The sequence below is a fragment of the Podarcis melisellensis genome (genome assembly GCF_964234715.1).
Source record: "Podarcis melisellensis genome assembly, chromosome: 6".
In the NCBI taxonomy this organism is placed as follows: domain Eukaryota; kingdom Metazoa; phylum Chordata; class Lepidosauria; order Squamata; family Lacertidae; genus Podarcis; species Podarcis melisellensis.
This window is the reverse complement of record NC_138538.1, coordinates 75,184,688-75,205,835: the sequence shown is the minus strand read 5'-3', so window position 1 is coordinate 75,205,835 and position 21,148 is coordinate 75,184,688. Positions and strand designations below refer to the sequence as shown.

The following is a 21,148-nucleotide window of genomic DNA, read 5'->3' as shown; positions in this document are numbered from 1 at the left end:
CCTTGTCTTCTGTTGCAGGCGAAGGAATAGGTGGCTTTAGGTGCCTCCCCTTTTTAATGTTCACATGCTCATGCTTGGAAGAAGGCAAGAGCATTCATTTGGTTAGAAGGACAAAGCCCCCCCCCCCATTTTCCTGTTAGCGGGCCCAGTTCAGACAAGCAGGTTTAATCCCTGGTGCCAAAACTAAGCCCCCAAGTTACCTGAACAAGTCCTTCACATGATCGGTTAACTTGCAGTTCTATAACCCTTAACTTAGTTCCACTTGAATTTCTTCACATGCTTTAGGAAGGAGTTAAGAGGATGGAGCAAGCTGAGGGGCAAAGAACCTCTAGTAACATCAGAGCCTTTCAGCATGCCTGGGTAAGTGACCATATAACAAATAAGCAGCATTGTTTTATCTGGTATGCAGAGGTGGGTGGAGTACAGAATTCGGGGGGGGGGGAGCAGCTGGTGGTTGGGGAATTCGGGAGGATGGAATAGCCTGGGACATTGTCATTGGAGCTTCTGTGCAGTTCCACATATGCAGAAAAGAGCTTTGCAAAGTTTTTGGAGCAAGTGTCTCCCCAGCCCCCTCTCCCTTAACCAGTGCCGTCTGTATGTGTGCCAAGGAGTAGCAGCCATTCTCCATTTGAGCCCTGTTTTCCTTGGTAGATCTTTGGGCAGCTGCCTCCTTCGTCTTCTGCTGGCTTCAAAATCCAGAGCGGGCCTTTTGTGTGCTCATTCCTTAGCTTTCTAATGCCAAAGAAGTGGAAACTTGTGTCAGAGCTTTGTGACTCTTGACTGGGAAACTGCAGATTAAGACATGCCTTGCGACGATTGCAGGGCATGTGCTTGAAAGCAATGAGGAATGCACTAGAATGTGAAAGCTATCAAAAAAAAAACCCTTGCCATTATTTTGCTTTACTTCTTTCTTTTTTAAGTGTCACATTTCCCAACTTCGCTAGTTTGGCAGGCCATGGTAGAATTGAGTGCCTTTTTTTATTAAGTCTGGTTGTTTTTGGGATTCCTGTCATGGTCACCACCATGCCTTCCAGCATACAGGCAGAAAGATAGATGGGTGTTTTTTCTTTGAGCCATTGTTGGACAAACTGGTTGCAGGGAGAGAATGTTTTTGCCTGTATAGTTCCCGGATACTTTACAAGGAGGGAACGTATATACTTTAAATAAACAACAGTGTAGCTGGTGCTTTATGAAGTACCACAATCCAAAGTAGTCACCTTCCCTCCCAAGCCTTTGTCTACTCTCTATATACTCTCTATATACTCTGCAGACGGCTTGATTCAGGCATCAGGGGATCTGAGAAATGTTACATGATATAAGTAATGAAATACATTTGTGGTAACAATTGTGGACAGAGGGCACTGAGGGCTCTCAAGGCAGGAGTTGTTGTTTAGTCGTCTCCAACTCTTCATGACCCCATGGACCAGAGCATGCCAGGCACTCCTGTCTTCCACTGCCTCCCGCAGTTTGGTCAGACTCATGTTGGTAGCCTTGTGAACACTGTCCCACCATCTCATCCTCTGTCGTCCCCTTCTCCTTGTGCCCTCCATCTTTCCCAACATCAGGGTCTTTTCCAGGGAGTCTTCTCTTCTCGTGAGGTGGCCAAAGTACTGGAGCCTCAGCTTCACGATCTGTCCTTCCAGTGAGCACTCAGGGCTGATTTCCTGAACATAAAAGCAGTTTTAGCCAAGGAAGGGGGCCAGAATTACAATGCTGTGTGACGTGGTGAACTTCCAGGTGCTGCTGGATGCAACTTCCAGCACCCTTTATTTTGTAAATTAGTTTTGAAGGATTTTGTGTTACAAAACAGACAGGGGTACATTTATCATTACCACTTCATTTACATTTAGTAATACTTTTGTTGTAGACACCTTGTGACTGAGAGGAAAAAAGTGTGTGGGGGGGTACTGGTCTTTTGTTCTGTTGCCTAGTGTTGTAGGGGTTTGGGTCAGCATCACTTGGGTAGGTCCTCTGTTTATTAATTTTTCATTGGTATTGAGAGAGATTAGGGGGGTCCTGAGCTTGCTTGGTTGCAGTGTTGCTTGTGTATATGTGAGGGGTCAGATTAGTCATATTGATTTGTATGATTTTGCAGGGGGATAGGTCACTGTCCTGTGTATGTGATTAAGGGGAACCAGACTGGGGTGAAGGCATCCTCCTTTGCTTGTCCCTGTGCTATTTTTAAGTTTGTTGTTCAACTCTAATAGAGCAGTTTTTGCCATACATGTTGGTACCAGTGGTCTATGTTCATTCCTGATAGGTCCTTGCTGTGTCTAGTTTTGTTTCTGGCTGCTGAGAGCAATTCCACCATCCTTTATACACTACCCTTGCTGCTTGGGACTGATGGAAGTTGGAGAGAGAAGAAAGTTCAGGATCAAAGATGAGCAGGTCAGTTCTGGACAGCTTGTTCCCCTCTAGTTTATCCACTCCCATTTCACTGAGGCAAAAAACAAAACACTTCCACCATGAGATGCTTTAATTCACAAGCACATGTACAAGTTTCCCTATCCATTTTAAGGGATATCATACAACTGATACCTTCTGCAAAGCCATTCCTGTAACTTCTAGTCTTACTTACATTACAGTTTATTATTAATATTATTTGATGCAAGACTAAAAATACTCTAATAAAACCACTGTGTCAGCAATACTTTACGTAACAGGACAGTGTCTTTGTTGAGCGAGAGATAATTAAAGATATCCGTAATAAATAAATAATGATTTCTTTGTAAATCAGTAGTCAAATCTTATTAGGCAACTAAATTAAAAAAAAAAATGCACATGGTGCAATTTACAAATCCCGAAGGTGCTGCAAATGAAACTGCATACAGCAAAAGTATGCAAAAACGATTGACAACAAGTACTCTCACACCCCCTTCAGCAATTCTCTATCGATTATGACCCAGAAAGCGCTTTTTCTCAAGGGGCCGTGCATGTGAATTCACATTGTGATCCCTGTTTTGGCTGGAATCACTACTGCCAGTAAGGAGAAACAGTTTTTAAGAATGTGCCAAACAAAAAGTCTGTCAGGGAATGCAAATATTCCTGGAAAATACTTTTCAGGAAGTACTTCCTCCCCACCCCCCAAAAGACACCCTCTTCTTACTCTGAGGGGATAGGGAAAGGCAAACATTTGATGCAGGCCTGTTTTACAGTGTATTTTCTTTAAGTTAAGTAACTGAACCAACTATATAGTTGAGTGTCCATTGAGCATTTCACTGCTCAATCTGCTTTGCTAAAGGGGGTTCTAATTTTCGGGAGAGTGCAGTTAAGATCTGGTTGAATTTCTCGTATCTTTCACTTTGGTTAACTTGTGCTCCTTTGCTGCCCCAGAGCAATCTCATCTGAAATTCTGTTTTGAAGATCTCATTCATCTCGTCATCTGGCTGAAAACCTGATGGGAGGAAATGGAAAATAAATTACTGTAAAATAGCACCTTTTACTGCAACAGACTGAAAAGGCCAGCTCAGAAGTCTGGCAATGCTTCTTCTATGCAGGAGCCTCTGTAGAAGCAAACATCATGATCTGGTGATAAACCACGTTGTTTACCCTGCTTTCCTACCACAGCGCTGCAAGGTGTCAAGAGTGACATCGCTGAGGCGGTTTCGCCCCAGTGAGGAAGCAGCTTCGCAACCCAATCCTTCTCCTGCTTCTCCACTGGCTTGCACAAGGCTCCGTTAACTGCTTAGCTAAGGGAAGCAGCCACCACACGTACCTTTCAGCAGAGCAGTTTCACGGAGCTGCCACCTTGGGCAAGCTGGTGGCTCCATAAAACTGCTTGGGTAAGGCAAGGACAGCCACGCTCCTCAACAGAGCAGTTTAAAGAAGTGGAAGAACAAGCAGTATAGGCGCCTCACCGAAGCAGCTTGTTCCTCCCTCTTTACTGGGATGAGGGCAGTTTCACTCAGTGGTACAGTGGTGCCTCGCAAGACAAAATTAATTCGTTCCGCAAGTCTTTTCGTCTTGCAAGTTTTTCGTCTTGCGAAGCACGGTTTCCCATAGGAATGCATTAAAATCAATTAATGCGTTCCTATGGAAACCGCCTTCAGACCAGGTCCGGGGACAGTCTGTCCCCCGACCTCTTCTGAAGGCCGGCGGGGGGCGAAAGTCTTTGCTTCCCCCCGCCTACCTTCCCGGGACAGCGGAGACTTCTCCGCTGTCCCGGGGCGATTTTAAAATGCTGGCGGGCGGCAGCGAATGCTTCGCTGCCGTCCCCCAGCATTTTAAAAGCCCCCGGGACAGCGGAGACTTCTCCGCTGTCCCGGGGCGATCTTAAAATGCTGGCGGGGGGGCAGCGAAGGCTTCGCTGCCGTCCCCCAGCATTTTAAAAGCCCCCGGGACAGCGGAGACTTCTCCGCTGTCCGGGGCGATCTTAAAATGCTGGCGGGGGGCAGCGCTGCCGTCCCCCAGCATTTTAAAATCGCCCCAGGACAGCGGAGGAATTCTGCCACTGTCTGCTGTCCCGGGGCGATTTAAAAGCACCCGGGAAGGCAGGCAGGGGGAACAAAAACTTTTTCCCCCGCCCGCCTTCAGAAGAGGTCCAGGACCTCTTCTGAAGGCGGACGGAGGGCAAAAGTCCTCCGGGATAGCGAGAAGCACTTCTCTGCTATCCCGGACTGCTTTTAAAATGCTGGCGGTGGGGAGCAAAGCCTTTTGGCCCCCGCCGGCCTTCCTGGACCTCTTCTGAAGGCCGGAGGGGGGGGAAAGGCTTTGCTCCCCACCGCTAGCATTTAAAAGAGGTCCCCGGAGATTTCCCTATGGGCTTTCTTCTTGCGAAGCAAGCCCATAGGGAAATTCGTTTTGCGAAGCGCCTCCAAAACGGAAAACCCTTTCGTCTAGCGGGTTTTTCGTCTTGCGAGGCGTTCGTCTTGCGGGGCACCACTGTATATCGCAGGTGAAGCTGGACTCAGGAGCAGTGGCAGTTCACCCACGATATACCACCTGAGTGAAGCTGCTGTTGCAGTCTTCCCATAAGGCAAAGGAGCCGCCGCTGCCCCAGCCACCACACACACCCCTCCAATGCTACGCCACTGGGTCAGATTATCGTTCTTCCACATGACTGCATCCCTAGGAGATGCTCTTCATATAAAAAAACTAGCCACTTTGAGGAGGGTACCCAAAGTGGAGGGCTGCCTCCCATCCCCCCAGTGACCAAACTGGATAAACAAGGAAACTAGTTCTGGACCTGCCAATCTCATCCCATAAAGCTTTTGCCATCTTAAAAACCTATTCATCCAACCATACTTTAAACCTGGTAATGAGAAATGTTTCTCATAGATGTATCACCTACAACAAAGCCTAAACATCAGCTTCTTGGGCCCAATTTGAAGCTGTTGTGCTATATAACTAGTCATGGCAAGTACCTAAAAAGGGCAGGCACTTTGTTCCTCGGTTCAATCAACTTGCAAGGCTTGGCTGATTCCAGCTTACAACACTGTATAGACATGGGTACACCAAAGCTGCTACTTTATGCAGACTGCAAATACCAGGAGCTGTGTTTGATGCATACCCATCCTGCAACATCACTCTGCAAGGGAAGATCTAAGAAACAAGACCTGTTTTCAACAACCCTGAATGTGATTCCCTCCCCCCTCATTTCTGTGGAATTAAACAGTGTGCAGCAAGTACATTCCCCTCCTACCTGCTAACATCCTTTCCGCATTTGCGCTGTACAGGTCAGCATTCTGCGCTATCAAGCGAGCAGTTGCCAAGTGTTTCAGCATTATTTCGCAGCTTTGGTCTGTGTTCTCCCACACGTCCATTCCATCAAACACAACAGCCTGGCGCTCCAGAAGCATAACAAGAGGCATCAGCAGGGGGACAGTGACAACATTTTGTGGAACGCAGGTTGCCTCTGAAAAGGAGGTAAAAAACAAAACATTTACATTCTGCCCCCTTGCTAGCTAGAGGAACCAGCCTATCTCATGTCATACACAAGCAGGATTTCATTAATTTGCTGGCTACGCAGTTCTGTAATATGACCACCAATTCGCCCCAAGCAAAATGCTGCCTGATGCAGATACAACCCCTTTCGTTGGTTCCTCCTTCTCTCCCTAACCATGACTTGTGCTCTTTGCTTGGCAAGTGTATAAAAAAGTTGACCTGGCCGTAGGTTTCTTCTTGTTGCATCACCAGAGAAGCAAATTAGATGTTCAGTGGAAATTATTCACTGTTCCTGAAGATCTAATTCATGCATTGCACATGGATTATTTTGTTCAAAGCATTTCAGTGACAGGGAATGATAGAATACCCCTCCTTCCTGAGTTATTTTTCCCACACAACAGGAATGAACCATGAGTAAGGCAGGATGTGGTTACATCTAATGCATTTTGTCCGTTACCATCACTTTTAGGACTTGGGCTTTCTCCCGCACTCTCCATTAATGCAATAACAGATGTGGCCTATGGACTTGATTAGACTCCACTGATGATGACAGTGATAAATGTGATGCAGCTGCCCTAACTTACCTCTTCCTTCATGCAAGGCTTTGCTGAACGGCTTTAGCTGCTTCTCATATATAATGGCTGTTTGTGTGTAGCAGTGCCTCAGAGCGGTCCACGTTTGCTCTAACCTTGTGACCTGTAGAGGAAGAATAACTAAACTGTCAAGCAGTCCCTGAACAACAAAAATTGAACATGGTGCAACTTAAAAGAAGGGGTATTTCATACAAATCAGCAACATTTTGCTGCTGTTCCATCAAGTGTGCAGTCTGCATCCTCAGAGAGCAGAAGCTGCCTGTGGGGAACTGCCCTAACATGCTGTATGAAGTGGCAGACTAGAACATTTGCTTGTTAGCTGAAGCCGTCCCAGCCACCAGCCCTGCTAGGTGTTTAAAAACAGCTCATCCCAGCGAAGGGCTGCAGCAAAGGACTCCCTTTTAACAGTAAGCTTGGTTGGGCCCCCCCCGACCTACTCATCAGATCGTCAGGGTTTCCCAAATTTTGGCCTCCAGCTGTTTTGGGACTACAACTCCCATCATTCCTAGCTAGCAGGACTAGGGGTCAGGGATGATGGGAACTGTAGTCCAAAAACAGCTGCGGAGCCAAGTTTGGAAAACCCTGTAAAAACAGTTCTTCCCAGGTATCCAATCTGATCCCAACAAAGGGGTATAGGCAAATCTGTCACACTTTGGAATGACTTGTTTTTTAGCAGTAGGCTTGGGCCCTCCCAAGTCAGCAGTTTAACTCAACAAACCCTCCAGCCTGCCATTTTACTTGTGGATGGGCATTACCCATAAGATCTAATGAGCTTGGCTATACAGTAAAGCTAATACCTGTATAAATGATGAATTTGCATATCTGGAAGTGGATCGCTGATCACCCAGCATATTTCTTAGCGCCTATTAGGAATCCTTGTGCATCCTGAACTACAATTGTAAAGTCTACTCGACACTGGCTCAACCTCTAGCACTAGGTTTACTCAGCATGTTTTAGTAAAGATACAAACAAATGTTAGCAGTAAGGAGGACAGCCATAAATACAGTAATGTCGCAGGACTGCAAACACTGGCCAACCCCACTTGATCAGGGAAGATGGGACTAAATCTGGAGAATCATTCCAGACAGTAAGGTGGCGTGTTTTTTACCAGCCCTGTGGATCATTTTTACCTACCAGTGAGTAGCATTGAAATCAGTATGGATTTTTTGCTGCTCTTCACTCACAGGTCTGTAGCTCTTAGCCTACAGTTAATTCCTTATACTAGAAAAGGCTTCTTAATTATAGTTGAGGAAATCCAGGCTTACATGCTACTTATTAAGGTTAGTGAGCCAACTATGAACCTTGGTTAATGAGTGAACTTAAACCACAGTTAGTAGACGATAGTTAAGTTGGTGCGATGGGTTCAGACATAATGCTAAGCTGTGATTTAATAAACAATGGCTTAGTTTTGTGTGTGAACCCCTCACGTGGGTGCAATCTTACTGTCTGCAAGGTGTCCCAGGAGTCATAGGATAGATTGGATCCACCCATCCAATATCAGAGAGGAAGAGCCAATGTTGGAGAAACCTCTTTGGTCAAGCCAGGGTGTTGGGAGGAGGAGAGTTGGGTATTCCAAAACAGGAAATGAACAGAAGAATGCCAGAACCTTATCCAAAAGGCACAAAAGGCAGTTCCTCTTTCCCCACACCTTAAGACTGCATGTTAAATAGTTTAATATGGGGAATTCCTTTTACCTGAGGCATTTCCAGAGCTTTCATTATAGCTGAAAATGCATACAGATCCCCCATGGAGTCTTTGAGTTCCACAGCAACCTGGATGATCCTGTTTAACGTTGCAACTCGTTCTTCCAAGTTTCCTGTGCAGCCGAGAATATCAACTGCTATCCCTATTGCCAAGGTGTTGTGTCTAAAGGGGAAAAGAAATCAGAAACAGTCTTATCAGGAGAGCCATGAGATTTCAAGCTGCCCGTGGAACTGAATCCAAGCACGAATATGACCTTAAAGTACTGTGGTGACGTCATGAAGCATGCATTTATTTATAATAAAGCAGGAGATCTGAAGAAAACAAGTGCTCCCTGTTCTTAGAGGTTGCACACCACACTCGCAAGCAGGCACTTTCTTAGAAAGTTCCTTCTTTCCTGAGGAACGTTTCTGAAAATGTGTCTGTGGATATAGGATGAATTTTTAAAATTATTGTTTTTATGGCTTTAAAAATGCTTTTCTTCTTAAAAGGTAAAGGTAAAGGTACCCCTGCCCGTACGGGCCAGTCTTGCCAGACTCTGGGGTTGTGCGCCCATCTCACTTAAGAGGCCAGGGGCCAGCGCTGTCCGGAGACACTTCCGGGTCACGTGGCCAGCGTGACATCGCTGCTCTGGCGAGCCAGAGCCGCACACGGAAACGCCGTTTACCTTCCCGCTGGTAAGCGGTCCCTATTTATCTACTTGCACCCGGAGGTGCTTTCGAACTGCTAGGTTGGCAGGCGCTGGGACCGAGCAGCGGGAGCGCACCCCGCCACAGGGATTCGAACCGCCGACCTTTCGATCGGCAAGTCCTAGGCGCTGAGGCTTTAACCCACAGCGCCACCTGCGTCCCGATACTTTTCTTCTTACTGGTCCCCAAAATAAACTGTCCAATTAATCATTTAGCCGATCAAAATATTTAAGTCAATTAAGTGAATAAAAATTGCAAATATTGTTACAATACATTTCTATCAATCTACCACAGCATGACAAATCTCTATTTTCATTTAGAAGGATCACACCAGAATAATCTATCTGCCAGCTTTGATTGGCTTAATTAATGGTTTATTATAAATGTGGAGATGGCTCCCTCTTAGCTCATTTCTTTGTGCATGCAGCAAACCATGATCCCTGGGCTTAGATTTACATCCAAAATCGGAATTGTCATCTGTTCCACTCAATCAATCCAAGATTGGCTTTACTCTATGGTTTGTTTGAAGCATGCCAATGCAGGAATCATGGTTTGTTAACTCTTGTTTGCACTAGGAAAGGAGTGCAGTGGGAGCCCTTTCCATGTTTACAATAAGCCATTATCTATGGTTAACCATGATGTGAGAACATAGCCATTGTTTCACTATGGAAACTAGCCAATCATCAACCTAATTGGCCGCTTTTCAAAATCTTTGGGGTTATTTAAGCAAGCTCCAGCAGTGAGTTTGAGAACATTCAGAGTGAATTCTCTCAACGCCTAACGATCATTTTGACAATACTCTCATCGTAGCTACCCTCCCTTTCAAGGAAGAAGAAAGGGGAAGGGGAGACAGTAATGCCTGTGACCAGGCATGACAGGCCAACAAAAGAATGCCAGCCCAGTTGGAAGGGCCTGGGAGGAAAGAACTTGCCAGCCCCCATGCTGGCAGCAGAGGTGCCAAGACTGGCAAAGCAATTTGAAGATGTCTGTGACAAAAGCACAGAAGTGGGTCATCTCGTTGCTTGGCAAGAGGAGCAGGAGGAGCTATTTGCCAGTCAGACCATTCTGTGCAATGGGTCTGAGCAGGAAACCATGGCAACCACATGGTTGGCTAAAAGCTCTAAACCACTGCTTGCAACTTTTTGAAGAGGAGGGGCGGCCTGGTGGCTTTGAATGCAGACAAGGTATTATTTTGTAGGCCTCAAAGGAGGCTTTCAGAGTCCCTGAAGAGATGCTTTGCACTTAAGATTCCTGGGATTATCTGTGTTGGCGACATGTGGGAACATAACGCATTTAGTTTTTCAGGTCGTGCTACAGATCTTTTTGGACTTATTTCCTGCTTAAGAATATCTTCCATTAAAAAAAAAAATACTTCCCTTGATATCATGGTTTATTTACAAAAACCTGCTCACGGCTCGTGATTAAATGCTTCCCAACCCACCATGATGTAACCGTGCTCAGGAGCCTTTAAAAATATAATAATAATAAAATAATAATAAAATAATAATAATAATAATAATAATAATAATAATAATAGGTTCAATCCTTGGATAGTCATTTTGTAAAAGGTGCTTAGCCTCTCAGCAGCCCACCCAAATCACACCCTATCACTGGGAATCTATTAGTATGTCATCCATTAGGAATCCATGCCATAATAGATAAATAGTGGGAGGAAAGGCAGAACTGACAAATACTTTTTTTACAGAGAACAATGAACCCCTGACAATTTTCCTCGGCAGCCTGATATTTTCCGCAGAGCCTACAAGGGGAAGGAAACTTGTAAGGTAGCAATAACAGCGTTTACCTTTCAATTATGTCGAGGCGCAGTTGGTGTCCATACGGCAGCGTAATAAGTTCCAGGCCTGAATTCACTCCCATGATTCTCCTCATCTCTTCGGAGACCTCCAGTATCCTAGCAACCTGTCAAGTGCAGCAAGAGTGCGTACGGAATGAGTCAGGGTGGAGACAAGGCAGCCTGAACATTAACCAACATTTATGCTGAAAACCCTCAGCAGCCCCAGTTGCGCCTTGCTGCTTTACATGCCAGAGCAGCTACCATCCCAAGGCTGCCAGCTTGCTCAAGCAATTCATAAAACGTAAAGCAGCTTCTCTCTCCAAGGGACACACGATTGTTCCGTTCAAACGCTTCATGGGGATCCAGTGTCGGTTATACAGAGCTCCTGCTAGGGTTGCCAACTTTTCAGCCTGCAACTGCAGCTGTGCTTTTAATAGCTGCTTTTATCAGATGGTGACGCTTGCCTCCACACTGTGAAAGGGTTCACCTGTTGATTTCTACACATGGGTACTTTTGAAGCAACAAAAGAGCAGGTCAGTTTCCCTGCTCCTCCCCACCCCCAGTCAGCTGGCAAACCCCCAAGCTCCCCTTTCCTTGCCATTCCTCATTCCACTGCAGCCCACCATGAACCTCAAGCACTGTTCCCCATAGCAGAATTCCACTGAGGTTTCCTTCCATGATCCTCGCTTGGGTGGAACGGTTACCGAGCTCACAGTTCCTTTCGCATCTTAACACTTAATTCTTTTTGCAATGAATTTTTGCAAATGTCAAGACTGTTTCTCTAGTTGAATTAGAAACTTTTTAAAAAGCCAAGCAAATATACTCTGAAGTTTATAGATTTCTACTGCATACAGTTTAAGCTATAGGTTTGTTTCAGCTGTGTTGGGAAAAAGTAATCAACAAAAATTGTCCATTTGAGCACAGCTTAATCCTAGCAGGCAGTCCCAGGACATGGTATAGGGAAAGGCACGCAATGGGGTGTTATCAAACATCCCAAGGGCTGGCCTTGTTGAAGCTACAGAGGTTCTACCAGAGAGCCCTCTGTGTGAGATCCTAAGTTTCATCATGGAAGGTGGGTTACAAGCATAAGAAACAGTGGCATGGCCTTCTCATTTACCCTAACTGCAGGTGGAGAGGGAGGCAGAGAAAAAGCCCAAACAGAAAGGCAGCAATCTCTAGGCTTACCAGTGGAAAGGTGATCCAATCAAGAGATCAATCTATGTTTGTTAGGATTTGTTTAACCTCCCGCACAGGAACACAGCACATTTGTTGCACTAAATGACATGAAGCAAAGCAAAGGTGAATTTAAAGCGGTTTATTAAGGCCTGACGTGTTTTAAGTCAGACAGCTCTTCTTCAGGGCTAAACAAACCCCTAAGGAACTGGGTTTGGCTGCTGGCGGCTGTCTTGATTAAACTGTTGCCCACAAGTCAACCGCTTTGAAAAGCACTTGGGCCTTTCAATAAACTGCTTCAAATTCACCTCCTTCCTGCATTTTTCTAACCCTTCTGCTAATTGTTGCTATCCACTGGTCTCAAAAGACAATGGAGTGCGCCTCCAGGGGTAAAGTCAAACCCCTAGAGAATCACAGCACCTGCTGTGGATGCAGAGACCTCATAGCTGCTGCGTTACCAGCACCAAAATGACCTCTCCAGGGCAATGCATATGGAAGTCCTGGGCTGCCCAAACAAGTCCTCCCTCTCAGCCTCACTGATGTGGTCCAAAGGAAAGCAGAGCAAAATGTTTTGGCACCAGATTGACTGCAGGAGTTGCCAGAAGGAGGTGTACAAGGTGCCACCCAACTGCCTGAGGGACTCCACTCCGGATTTATTTAGGGTTTACTCCTTAGCTTTTTCTTCTCACAATGATGTCCCGAAAGGCAGAGGGTTTCTGCTAATAGGAGCCATGTTATACACAAATGCAACCCCACCCATTCAACCCGCATCAGTTGGAGGTGACATGACCCTCGCTGCTAACAAAAGGGGCATGCCGGTGAAATACAGTGGTACCTCAGGTTACAGACACTTCAGGTTACAGACTCCGCTAACCCAGAAATAGTACCTCAGGTTAAGTACTTTGCTTCAAGATGAGAAGATGAGAATAGAAATCACGTGGTGGCGGCGGCGGCGGCGGCAGGCCCCATTAGCTCTTAACCCGAGGTACCACTGTAAAGAGGTGTATGCACAATTGTCTCTTCCTTGGTGACCACCATGTTACTGTGATTTGAAGTCACTTGTGCATAAGTGAGGTCCTGTGTGAGATCGTCTGGGTTAGCCATTCACCCCCTTCCCCAAGATCATCACCAGGAGATATGTTTCAGCAGCAGGCCTGTGACAGCATTGCCAGCTTTATCACCAACAGATAAGACAAGAGAAGCATCTGGCACATTTTACAACATCCGCCAGAAATCTTTGATGAGTCATAATGGCCATCATATTTTACAGCACCGTCGAAGTATCCAGCCTCATCCTCATTAGGGACCTCTAGCCCCTCTGGGCTGCAGGCAGGTGGCACTAAGTGTCATTAGTAATATTATCCTCCCTCTCTCTAATAACGGGCCCCAAATGCTACTTGGCTTAACCAATCTCATCTGGAGACCCTCCTGTGACCGGGGCAAATGCAATGTCAGGAGACAGGCAATTCCTCTAGTGCCCGGTTTAAACTGAACATAAATATAGATTAAGCTCTCAGAGTGGAGTGCTCTAAGTAATGAGGAGAGTGCCGGAAAGGTCCTCACCGTCCCTCTTGGTGCAATGGACTGCAGCTGATGCCAACTTGATTTACAGAATCCTCGAAGAAGCTGTTGATTCTAACAAGCCTGTAATAGCTTTAGGGGGAAGCATTCAAAGGAGTGTCACTGAACCGATGACAGCAAGAGGGGAGATAACGCTGTGAAGCTGTGTGTAGATAATGCCGTTTGACACCTGGGTGGTATCAAGCAGGGATTCGAAGTAAGGGGTCATTCTCACAGAAAGTGAGCGAGGAAGATGTGCTGCAGCACAAAAGACTGCTTTTAATCCCCATCTCCCAAATAAAAACAAAGCTTATCCCATTAACTTAGGGTGTTTCCATAAAGCAAGCTCACCATCCAACTGTTGCCTCTAAACGTGAAACAAAACCTAGAAGAGGTACTTGTATGTCTTCCCACCCTGCCAGTACATTTGGATAAGCATTCGTCAGCATGGCTCTTGCAGTATGCAACGTGACCAGCCCATAGAATCACAGAATTGTAGAGTTGAGAGGGATCCCAAGGATCATCTAGTCCAACCCCCTGCAATGCAGGGATATCAACTAAAGAACCCATGACAGATAGCCATCCAACCTCTGCTTAAAAACCTCCTCCAAGGAAGGGAAGTCCACCATCTCCTGTTAGAGTCTCCTTTCTTATAACTTGAATCCATTGGTTCAGGCCATACCCTGCAGAGCAGGGGAAAGCAAGCCTGCTCCATCTTCCATGTAACAGCCCTTTAGATATTTGAAGATTGCTATCATATCTCATTTTTTTTAAAAAAAAAATCTAGACTTGTTGTGGCATTCCTAGTGGTATCACAAGGAATCCTGCCCTCTGCAAAATCCTGCTGCTTAAATTGGCAAACTCGAGAGCTACTCCCAAGTATACCCCAAACAATTGCCAGGAGGATCTAAATTCTTTGTTGCTACAAACACAGATACTGTAGTTTCACTTATTTCAAAGACAGCTCCGCTAGAGGGCAGAATTAGCATGCCAGGAATCTTGGATCCAGCTGCAGTGGAGTCTATGTAGTTATTAGCTGGCTGGCTGCATCCTGGGACAGATACACGGGGAATCGAAAGTGATTTGGGCTTTTACCAAAACTCAGGTGAGATCAATACTCCTACAATAAATGAGCATTCCTCTCTAGCTCTTGCAGCCTCTTCTGCTGCTACAATGCACAAAACTATTTCCTGGAGCTCTGCTGATTAGCACGACTGCTGTCTCCTTTCACAGAAACACAGCCATCTAACCCAAGCCCTTCTCTCAAGACCAAAAATCCTTTAAGTTTCATCAGACAACGTTGAGATTCCCACCACCTCACCCCAAGCAAACAATATGGTAGTACTCCTCTTGTGCAGACTTGCAGTCAGTTACTCAACCAGAAAGAAGAGTTTTTATATAGTGAATCCACTTCCCGACAGTCACAATTCCTTCTGGGCAAGTAACGTGCCAGAAAGCACTAGCCTTGATCTGTCCATATATGAATGCAGCCACAGTCAAATCATCAACGGCTCCAACCAGCTGAGCTCAGAGGGGCAGCTCCCTTCTGCCCCTCTAACTGCTATGATTTGATTGAGGCTACACTGTTCTGGCTGATAAGTCGGACCTGGAGCATTATGCTGTTCTGCATTGAGCGTGCAGAAGCAGAAATCAAGCACCATGTATTTTGTGGCTCAAAAAATGCCTTTCTCCAGACATGAGTTGGTGCACAGGCTGCATGAACCCTCACCTGCCACACTGTCCTGCTTGTGTTAGGGTCTGCGTTGGATTACTGCAATGAACGTGTTATGCATTTGAAAACTTGCCACTGGTCCAAAATGCGGCAGCAAGCAGTGGAACCACCAACACAAAATTTTTAAAGAACATACTGTACACATGTAAAGCACAAGAGAATCTTGGGAACTGTAGTTCCCCCTCAGAGCTATTACACCCAGCACCCTTAACAAACTACAGTTCCCATGATTCTTTTTTTTGGGGGGGTCATGTGCACTGGATGTACTTTAAATGTATGGTGTGGATTGGCTCCTTGTCATTAAGGATCCACCACAATGAAATGCCCTTTTCCTAGGTTACTAGTTTAGACAAACTCCTAGTCTGATCTAAAATGGCTATTACTGTTGAAAGGACACTTCCCTTTAGCCTTATTTACTGTATTGGCCAGAATATAAGATGCACCTGCAAATAAGACACACATTTAAAATTCAAGGCTTATTTGCGGGTGCGGCCTGCCTCCTGGCACTACCTCTCCAAGCCAGTGCTGGGGGAGGCTTGGGAGTGGCGGGTAGGCGGCAAACCACTGCCCTGCACTCCTGGAGTGCTCTGTGGGAGGGGGGAGCTGTGCAGCTTTGCCAGTGCCCTGCCCCCTTCCCCCTTCCTTAGGTGGCTGGGGGAGGCTTGGGAGCGGTGGGCAGGCGGCGCGCTGCTTCCAGGGGGGGCGGAGCTGTGCATTAAGGTCACGAATATAAGCTGCACTTTAACTTTTTATGGCCCAAATTTTGGGGGGAAAGTGTGGCTTATATTCAGGCCAATACACTTCTACTACTACTACTTTTTTTTAAAGAAACAGTTTACCTTGCAGTCCATTTTAAGCATATGCAGAGCAATTCTCTTTGCACTGTTGTTTGTGAACAGCTCCTTCACCCTTTTCAGCATGGTTGTCTCCAAGGGCTTGTTTTCCGAGGGAAGGAGCTTGGACTCGAAATCGTTAGGCCTGAAACTGGAGAACATCTCAAGAACAGGCGCGACAAAGACGTTGCTCTCTTTGCACATCTCCGTCTGGGCCACGAGTGGGTCTGCATCGCTCAGCAAAGAATCATTGTCGCCCAGGATCAAGTAGCTCCTTTTGGAATGCCTGGATGAATGTGTCCCATTCTCCCTCGTTGCCAGATGCTCTACAAAGCTGTCCTTCTGGCATAAAGGTTGCTTTGTCACCCCGCAGTCTGTGGGAAACGCTGCATTCAATTCACAATACAGGGCCTCCGAACCGTGCGGTGGCCTCAGAAAGGGGACTTTGCTGGGCTTGGGCGGAGGCCTGGGGTACAGCTGGCTGTCAGAACCCCTGAGAGCATCGATGAGCTGCAACTCAGAGGCAGCTCTCCGGAACATCTGAGGGCTCAGTGCAGGCTCACTGCCTGTCCTGAATGCTGGCGACTTTGGACAAGGGCTGGTTTCAACTTCAGTTCCCTGAGATGGGTACCTTGAACCTGGAAGTTAAAAGGAGGAGGCAACACAGGTTAGGAGGTATCAAACGGCAAGGGAGCAGCGCTTGCCAGGGAGACAGAGAAGGAAGAAGACTTCCAAAATCTAGAGTCACATGCCTTGGCAAGAAATGGCAGGCTTTCCTTCCCATCACAGTCATTGCACAGGTGATGGGTGAGCGAGGTGTTGAAAGGCCACAAGTGTGGCTGACCTCAGGAGTCACTCACACAAAAGGGTATTACAAAGCAATCTACCCCTATCAGGTTTTCACACACTGAAGTGGCCTTGTGAAAGTGTTCACTCAACAAATTACTGGCTGGTTTTTGAAGGGTGGCGCATGCAGCCCCCAGGCCCATCTTGCCTCCTCTTCTGTGCACTGCAACGTACTCACATTCAAGATCTGGAGTCCCCTGAAGAGCACAGAGGGAGGGAGGGATGCACAAACCAGTCATTCTCTGTAATGTCCTGGAGCTGAACAGAGAGGCATACTAGACTCCCTTGTGCCCTTACTAGAGGAGCAGAGCCAGAGTGGAAAGGCATGATTTTTGCACCCCTCTGGGCCTGTGCCCTTGGCAACTGGGCAAAACCCTAGGTACGCCCTTGTCTGGAGAGGCAGGAGGGTTCAGAGAGAAAGAAATAGGGTTCTGTCAAGCCAAGCAGGTCTAGCTCTTCAGGCAAGTGCTGCACTCTTGCACAAAGGCATCATTTCCATGCTGGACTTTTCATATCTGAACATAATGAATATGTCACCCCTGGAGCCAATTCTGTGCACTCATTATTTCCTTGGTTAAAGTATTTGTTTGTTTGTTTGTTTTTCTATCCCACCCTTCATCTGAGGATTACAGGGCAGTTAACACAAATACACATACCATAGTTACAAACCAAACAATATATTTGGGATGCCTTGCATTCCTCCCAATGCCACATACTTAAGATGCATAGTTTAGAGACAGTGAAGCGTAAAGCTCCACCAATATACAGGTCCTCCTCCCCCCCAAAAATCAGAGATATACAGAGCAGCTGCACTGTCAAATTATTCTGCAGTGAGTATGATAATGTTCCAGGCTGTACAGTCAGAAGTGGAAAATCTCCAGGGCTTGGAATAGGAACTGGTTTGTAACTGAATCTGATGGGTAAGAACAGAAATGAGAGCTTGTGACTCACAAGAAATAGCCCCACATTTTGCACGGAAAGAACATTTTCCGAAAAGGGAACCTGAGTGCACAAGGAGTTATGACAGGAATGGATTTCAGAGCATAGCTCATGTAAAGCTAATTGTTTCCAGAATGTAGGAAAATACCTACAAAGACCTTTAATGCACATGAAAACCCCGTCATTGTAGATGTAAAGCTCCAGGTGGCATGTGAGGTTTTGCTGAGAGCAACTTTTGCTAGATGGAAAAAGCAGGTGGGCAGGAGGGGGGCAATGTCCCACACTCTCCAAAGTCTTGTGAGGCAAGTCCAGCCAACACTTCCACCTCTTGTTTGGTTCTTCAAAATTGGGGGATAGAAAAGAAAGGCAGGGATTATGCAATGAATGGGTGGCACGCACTTTACGCACACACAATGTGTTTGTTGTTTTCTTGTGCTCAGACAATAAAAAGTGTACAATTCCCCAAGGACATGTTTAAAACAGAAGCTCAATGAACAGCAGCCCACCGCCGCAACACCCTCCGTTTTGCTCCAAACACGTAACTCAGGTGACACATACTGATAGGCAAGTAACTTTCCGACTGGTGAGCCTTCAGGGGGAATCTCTTCTCCTGAACATGGTCCAAGCAGGCTGGATGGCTACCGCTTTTTTCTTTGTTTCTGTAAAGGGGAGGAACGTCACAGTGTTAATTCAAGTTAATTAATTTTTTTTAAGTTCTCCATTACGCCTCTGCACACAGACCATACTCTTTGAGCCGTAGGCAGCACATCCCTGCTTGATCTCTTCATTGCCAGGCCGCCAGGCATCTGACTCTCTTGACTGATGATCCCAAAGCACAAACCATGAAAAATTCTGTCTATAGACATGGTATATGTCTATAGACATTCTCACTCTGAACCCAAGCCACCCTCACAGGATTGTTATGAGGATAAAATGGGGTGAACTTTGTGAGCAAAAGGAGTGATATCAATGAATGTGGATTTAGTTGATTTGCAATCCTACTTAAAAGCAGTGCTAGGAACAAGGATGTCTGGATCTCTAGAACCTTAAACAGCTGGAGGATGGGGGGAAACAGGGAGATGGACTTGTAGCAGCAGCACTGGGCGTGGGGGTGCCTAACCTTTCTCCCAGCAACAGAAATCACTGCCACAAAGCTACTAATAGGCTCATTCGGGTGGGGGGAAAGAGATAAAAACACAGGCACCAGCCTTTTCCCCAAAGCAGGGCTAATAGATGTTTTAAGAGCAAAGGGTTGATAGATTTTAAAAGAGAACCAGGCAGGGAGAAAAGGCTAAAGAGCCCTTCCCAAGTAGTAGTAAAAAGGTAAAGGTACCCCTGTCCGTACGGGCCAGTCTTGCCAGACTCTGGGGTTGTGCGCCCATCTCACTCAAGAGGCCAGGGGCCAGCGCTGTCCGAAGACACTTCCGGGTCACGTGGCCAGCGTGACATCGCTGCTCTGGCGAGCCAGAGCTGCACACGGAAACGCCGTTTACCTTCCCGCTAGAAAGCGGTCCCTATTTATCTACTTGCACCCGAGGGTGCTTTCGAACTGCTAGGTTGGCAGGCGCTGGGACCGAAAGACGGGAGCGCACCCCGCCGCGGGGATTCGAACCGCCGACCTTTCGATCGGCAAGCCCTAGGCGCTGAGGCTTTTACCCACAGCGCCACCCGCGTCCCATTACCCAAGTAGTAGTAGCATTTATTAAATTTGCATACCAGCCTATACCAGTAGATCTCAGGGCAGTTCACAACATAAAATTACAGTATTAAAAAGTATGGCTTCCCCCAGCCATTTCAGACAAACCTAAGCTGTTTTTAGGCTTTTTTAAAAAAAAAATCAAGAAACCCAATCATGGATCTTCCACACGGATTCATGAGTGCAGATGGGTTCCCCTTGGCAGACAGTCGCTCTTCAACATGGAGTGTGATGGGAAGGGGTAGAGCTTCCTTGATCATGTATACTATCCTCTCTTCCCTTCTATAATTAGAGCCACATTCTGATCTCCTGTGTAGGGCGTCCATCTCAAACTCTCACAGATAGCACAAGATAGTCGTACCTTAGAAGGTTTCCTCGGGCTGAATTCTGTTCTCTGGCCTGCCGAGTGCACATATTAAGGCTCAGTCTTTTTGGAGTTTCCACTTTTCCTTCCGGAATGCTGCCCTCCCTTTGCAGGGCTGGGGAAGTGCCATATTTTTCTTCCAGACACCTCAATGGGACAGTCCTGTTGATGGGCTGAAAGATAATTGCTCCGCTCTGCTTTGAGATTGGCCGGCGGTTCCCCACATAGCACCGGACCAGGCCAGGGATGCTGTCGAAACTTTCGTCCTCAAATTGGTACTGAACACGGCAGTAGGCTTCGTTGAGCCTCAAGATGGTTTTGTTGATCTTGAAGTGCTGAGAGGTGTTTTTCCACTGACAGGTAAGGACAAAATTCCCAGGGCTTGAGAGAGAGTCCCTGATCAAGAAATCGCCATCTCTCTGAACAAGGCTTTCAGACACCTTTAAGAGAAAATCAGAATGAGATTAGCGAATATTGGACAAGTGTACCCTTTTCTTTTACTGAAAGCCTCAGCATATATATATATTTTTAAAAGTTACAATGCTTCATTGTAATCTATTACAAAAGTTGTTGCATTTAAATAAAATGGCAAAACATTTAAGATATATCCTACAGCAGTGTTTTCCAAACGTGGGTCTCCAGCTGTTTTTGGACTACAATTCCCATCATCCCTGACCAATGTTCTTGCCAGCTAGGGATAATGAGAGTTGTAGTCCAAAAACAGCTGGAGACCCAAGTTTGGGAAACTCTGTCCTAGAGTAACCATTCCCACAACCTGGTGTCCTCCAGGTGTTTCCAGATGTTCACCATCGCTGACAATTCACTCTGAGGCTGGTGTGAGTTGTAGTCCAGCTATAGTTCTGGAATAGGACTATACCGCTATTCAACATAGTCAGCTAAGCCACAGGCCCTTCTCCTTTTCTGAGATTCACATACAATTTTTCCATCTCAGTGATACAGAAGACCTGGCACTCTGTCTTCTGGTATTGTGCTTAGGCTCCAGCGCCTGACAAAGATAGTTCAAACTGCTACTTTTAAATTTGAACCTTGCAAAAGACTAAGATCAGCTTTGCAGCCCAAATTCTGATTAGCCTAGGAATATAAGTAGAATCCATGGGATGCCCTGTCATGATGAAGTTAAATTCCTACCCTTGTTTACATCTGGAAACAAGGCCAGGGAATCCTTTGTAGCAAAACGAAGCTCTGGTAGGCACCTGGCACCCCAACATTAGGAAAGGGGTTCCTCATTCACAACTCTGAATTACTGGGCACACTGAGATCTGGACTGCAAGCCAAGACACCTCCATTCCTTCTTGCTAACACTGAGGTTATGGACACATTACA

General features: G+C 46.3%; 1 protein-coding gene and 1 long non-coding RNA gene across 5 annotated transcripts in view; one reads left to right on the top strand and one right to left on the bottom strand.

Moving 5' to 3' along the window:
• Nucleotides 1–62: 62 nt before the first annotated feature.
• Nucleotides 63–3,013, top strand: LOC309372474. Its single transcript, XR_014169520.1, has 2 exons — nt 63–360; nt 2,261–3,013. It is a non-coding gene; the product is annotated as an uncharacterized lncRNA (long non-coding RNA).
• The window catches only part of BCAR3 (BCAR3 adaptor protein, NSP family member), a 77,999-nt gene continuing 59,309 nt past the window's right edge, over nt 2,459–21,148 (bottom strand). For all 4 annotated transcript variants that reach the window (XM_081916023.1, XM_081916022.1, XM_081916025.1 and 1 more), the window contains 8 exons: nt 19,802–20,244; nt 18,303–18,403; nt 15,966–16,597; nt 10,671–10,786; nt 8,171–8,342; nt 6,468–6,579; nt 5,642–5,854; nt 2,459–3,394 (listed from right to left, as the gene is read on the bottom strand). In XM_081916023.1, the coding sequence (XP_081772149.1) occupies nt 3,216–3,394; nt 5,642–5,854; nt 6,468–6,579; nt 8,171–8,342; nt 10,671–10,786; nt 15,966–16,597; nt 18,303–18,403; nt 19,802–20,244 (1,968 nt within the window). In that variant the 3' untranslated portion in view covers nt 2,459–3,215. The remainder of the gene's footprint in view (nt 3,395–5,641; nt 5,855–6,467; nt 6,580–8,170; nt 8,343–10,670; nt 10,787–15,965; nt 16,598–18,302; nt 18,404–19,801; nt 20,245–21,148) is intronic.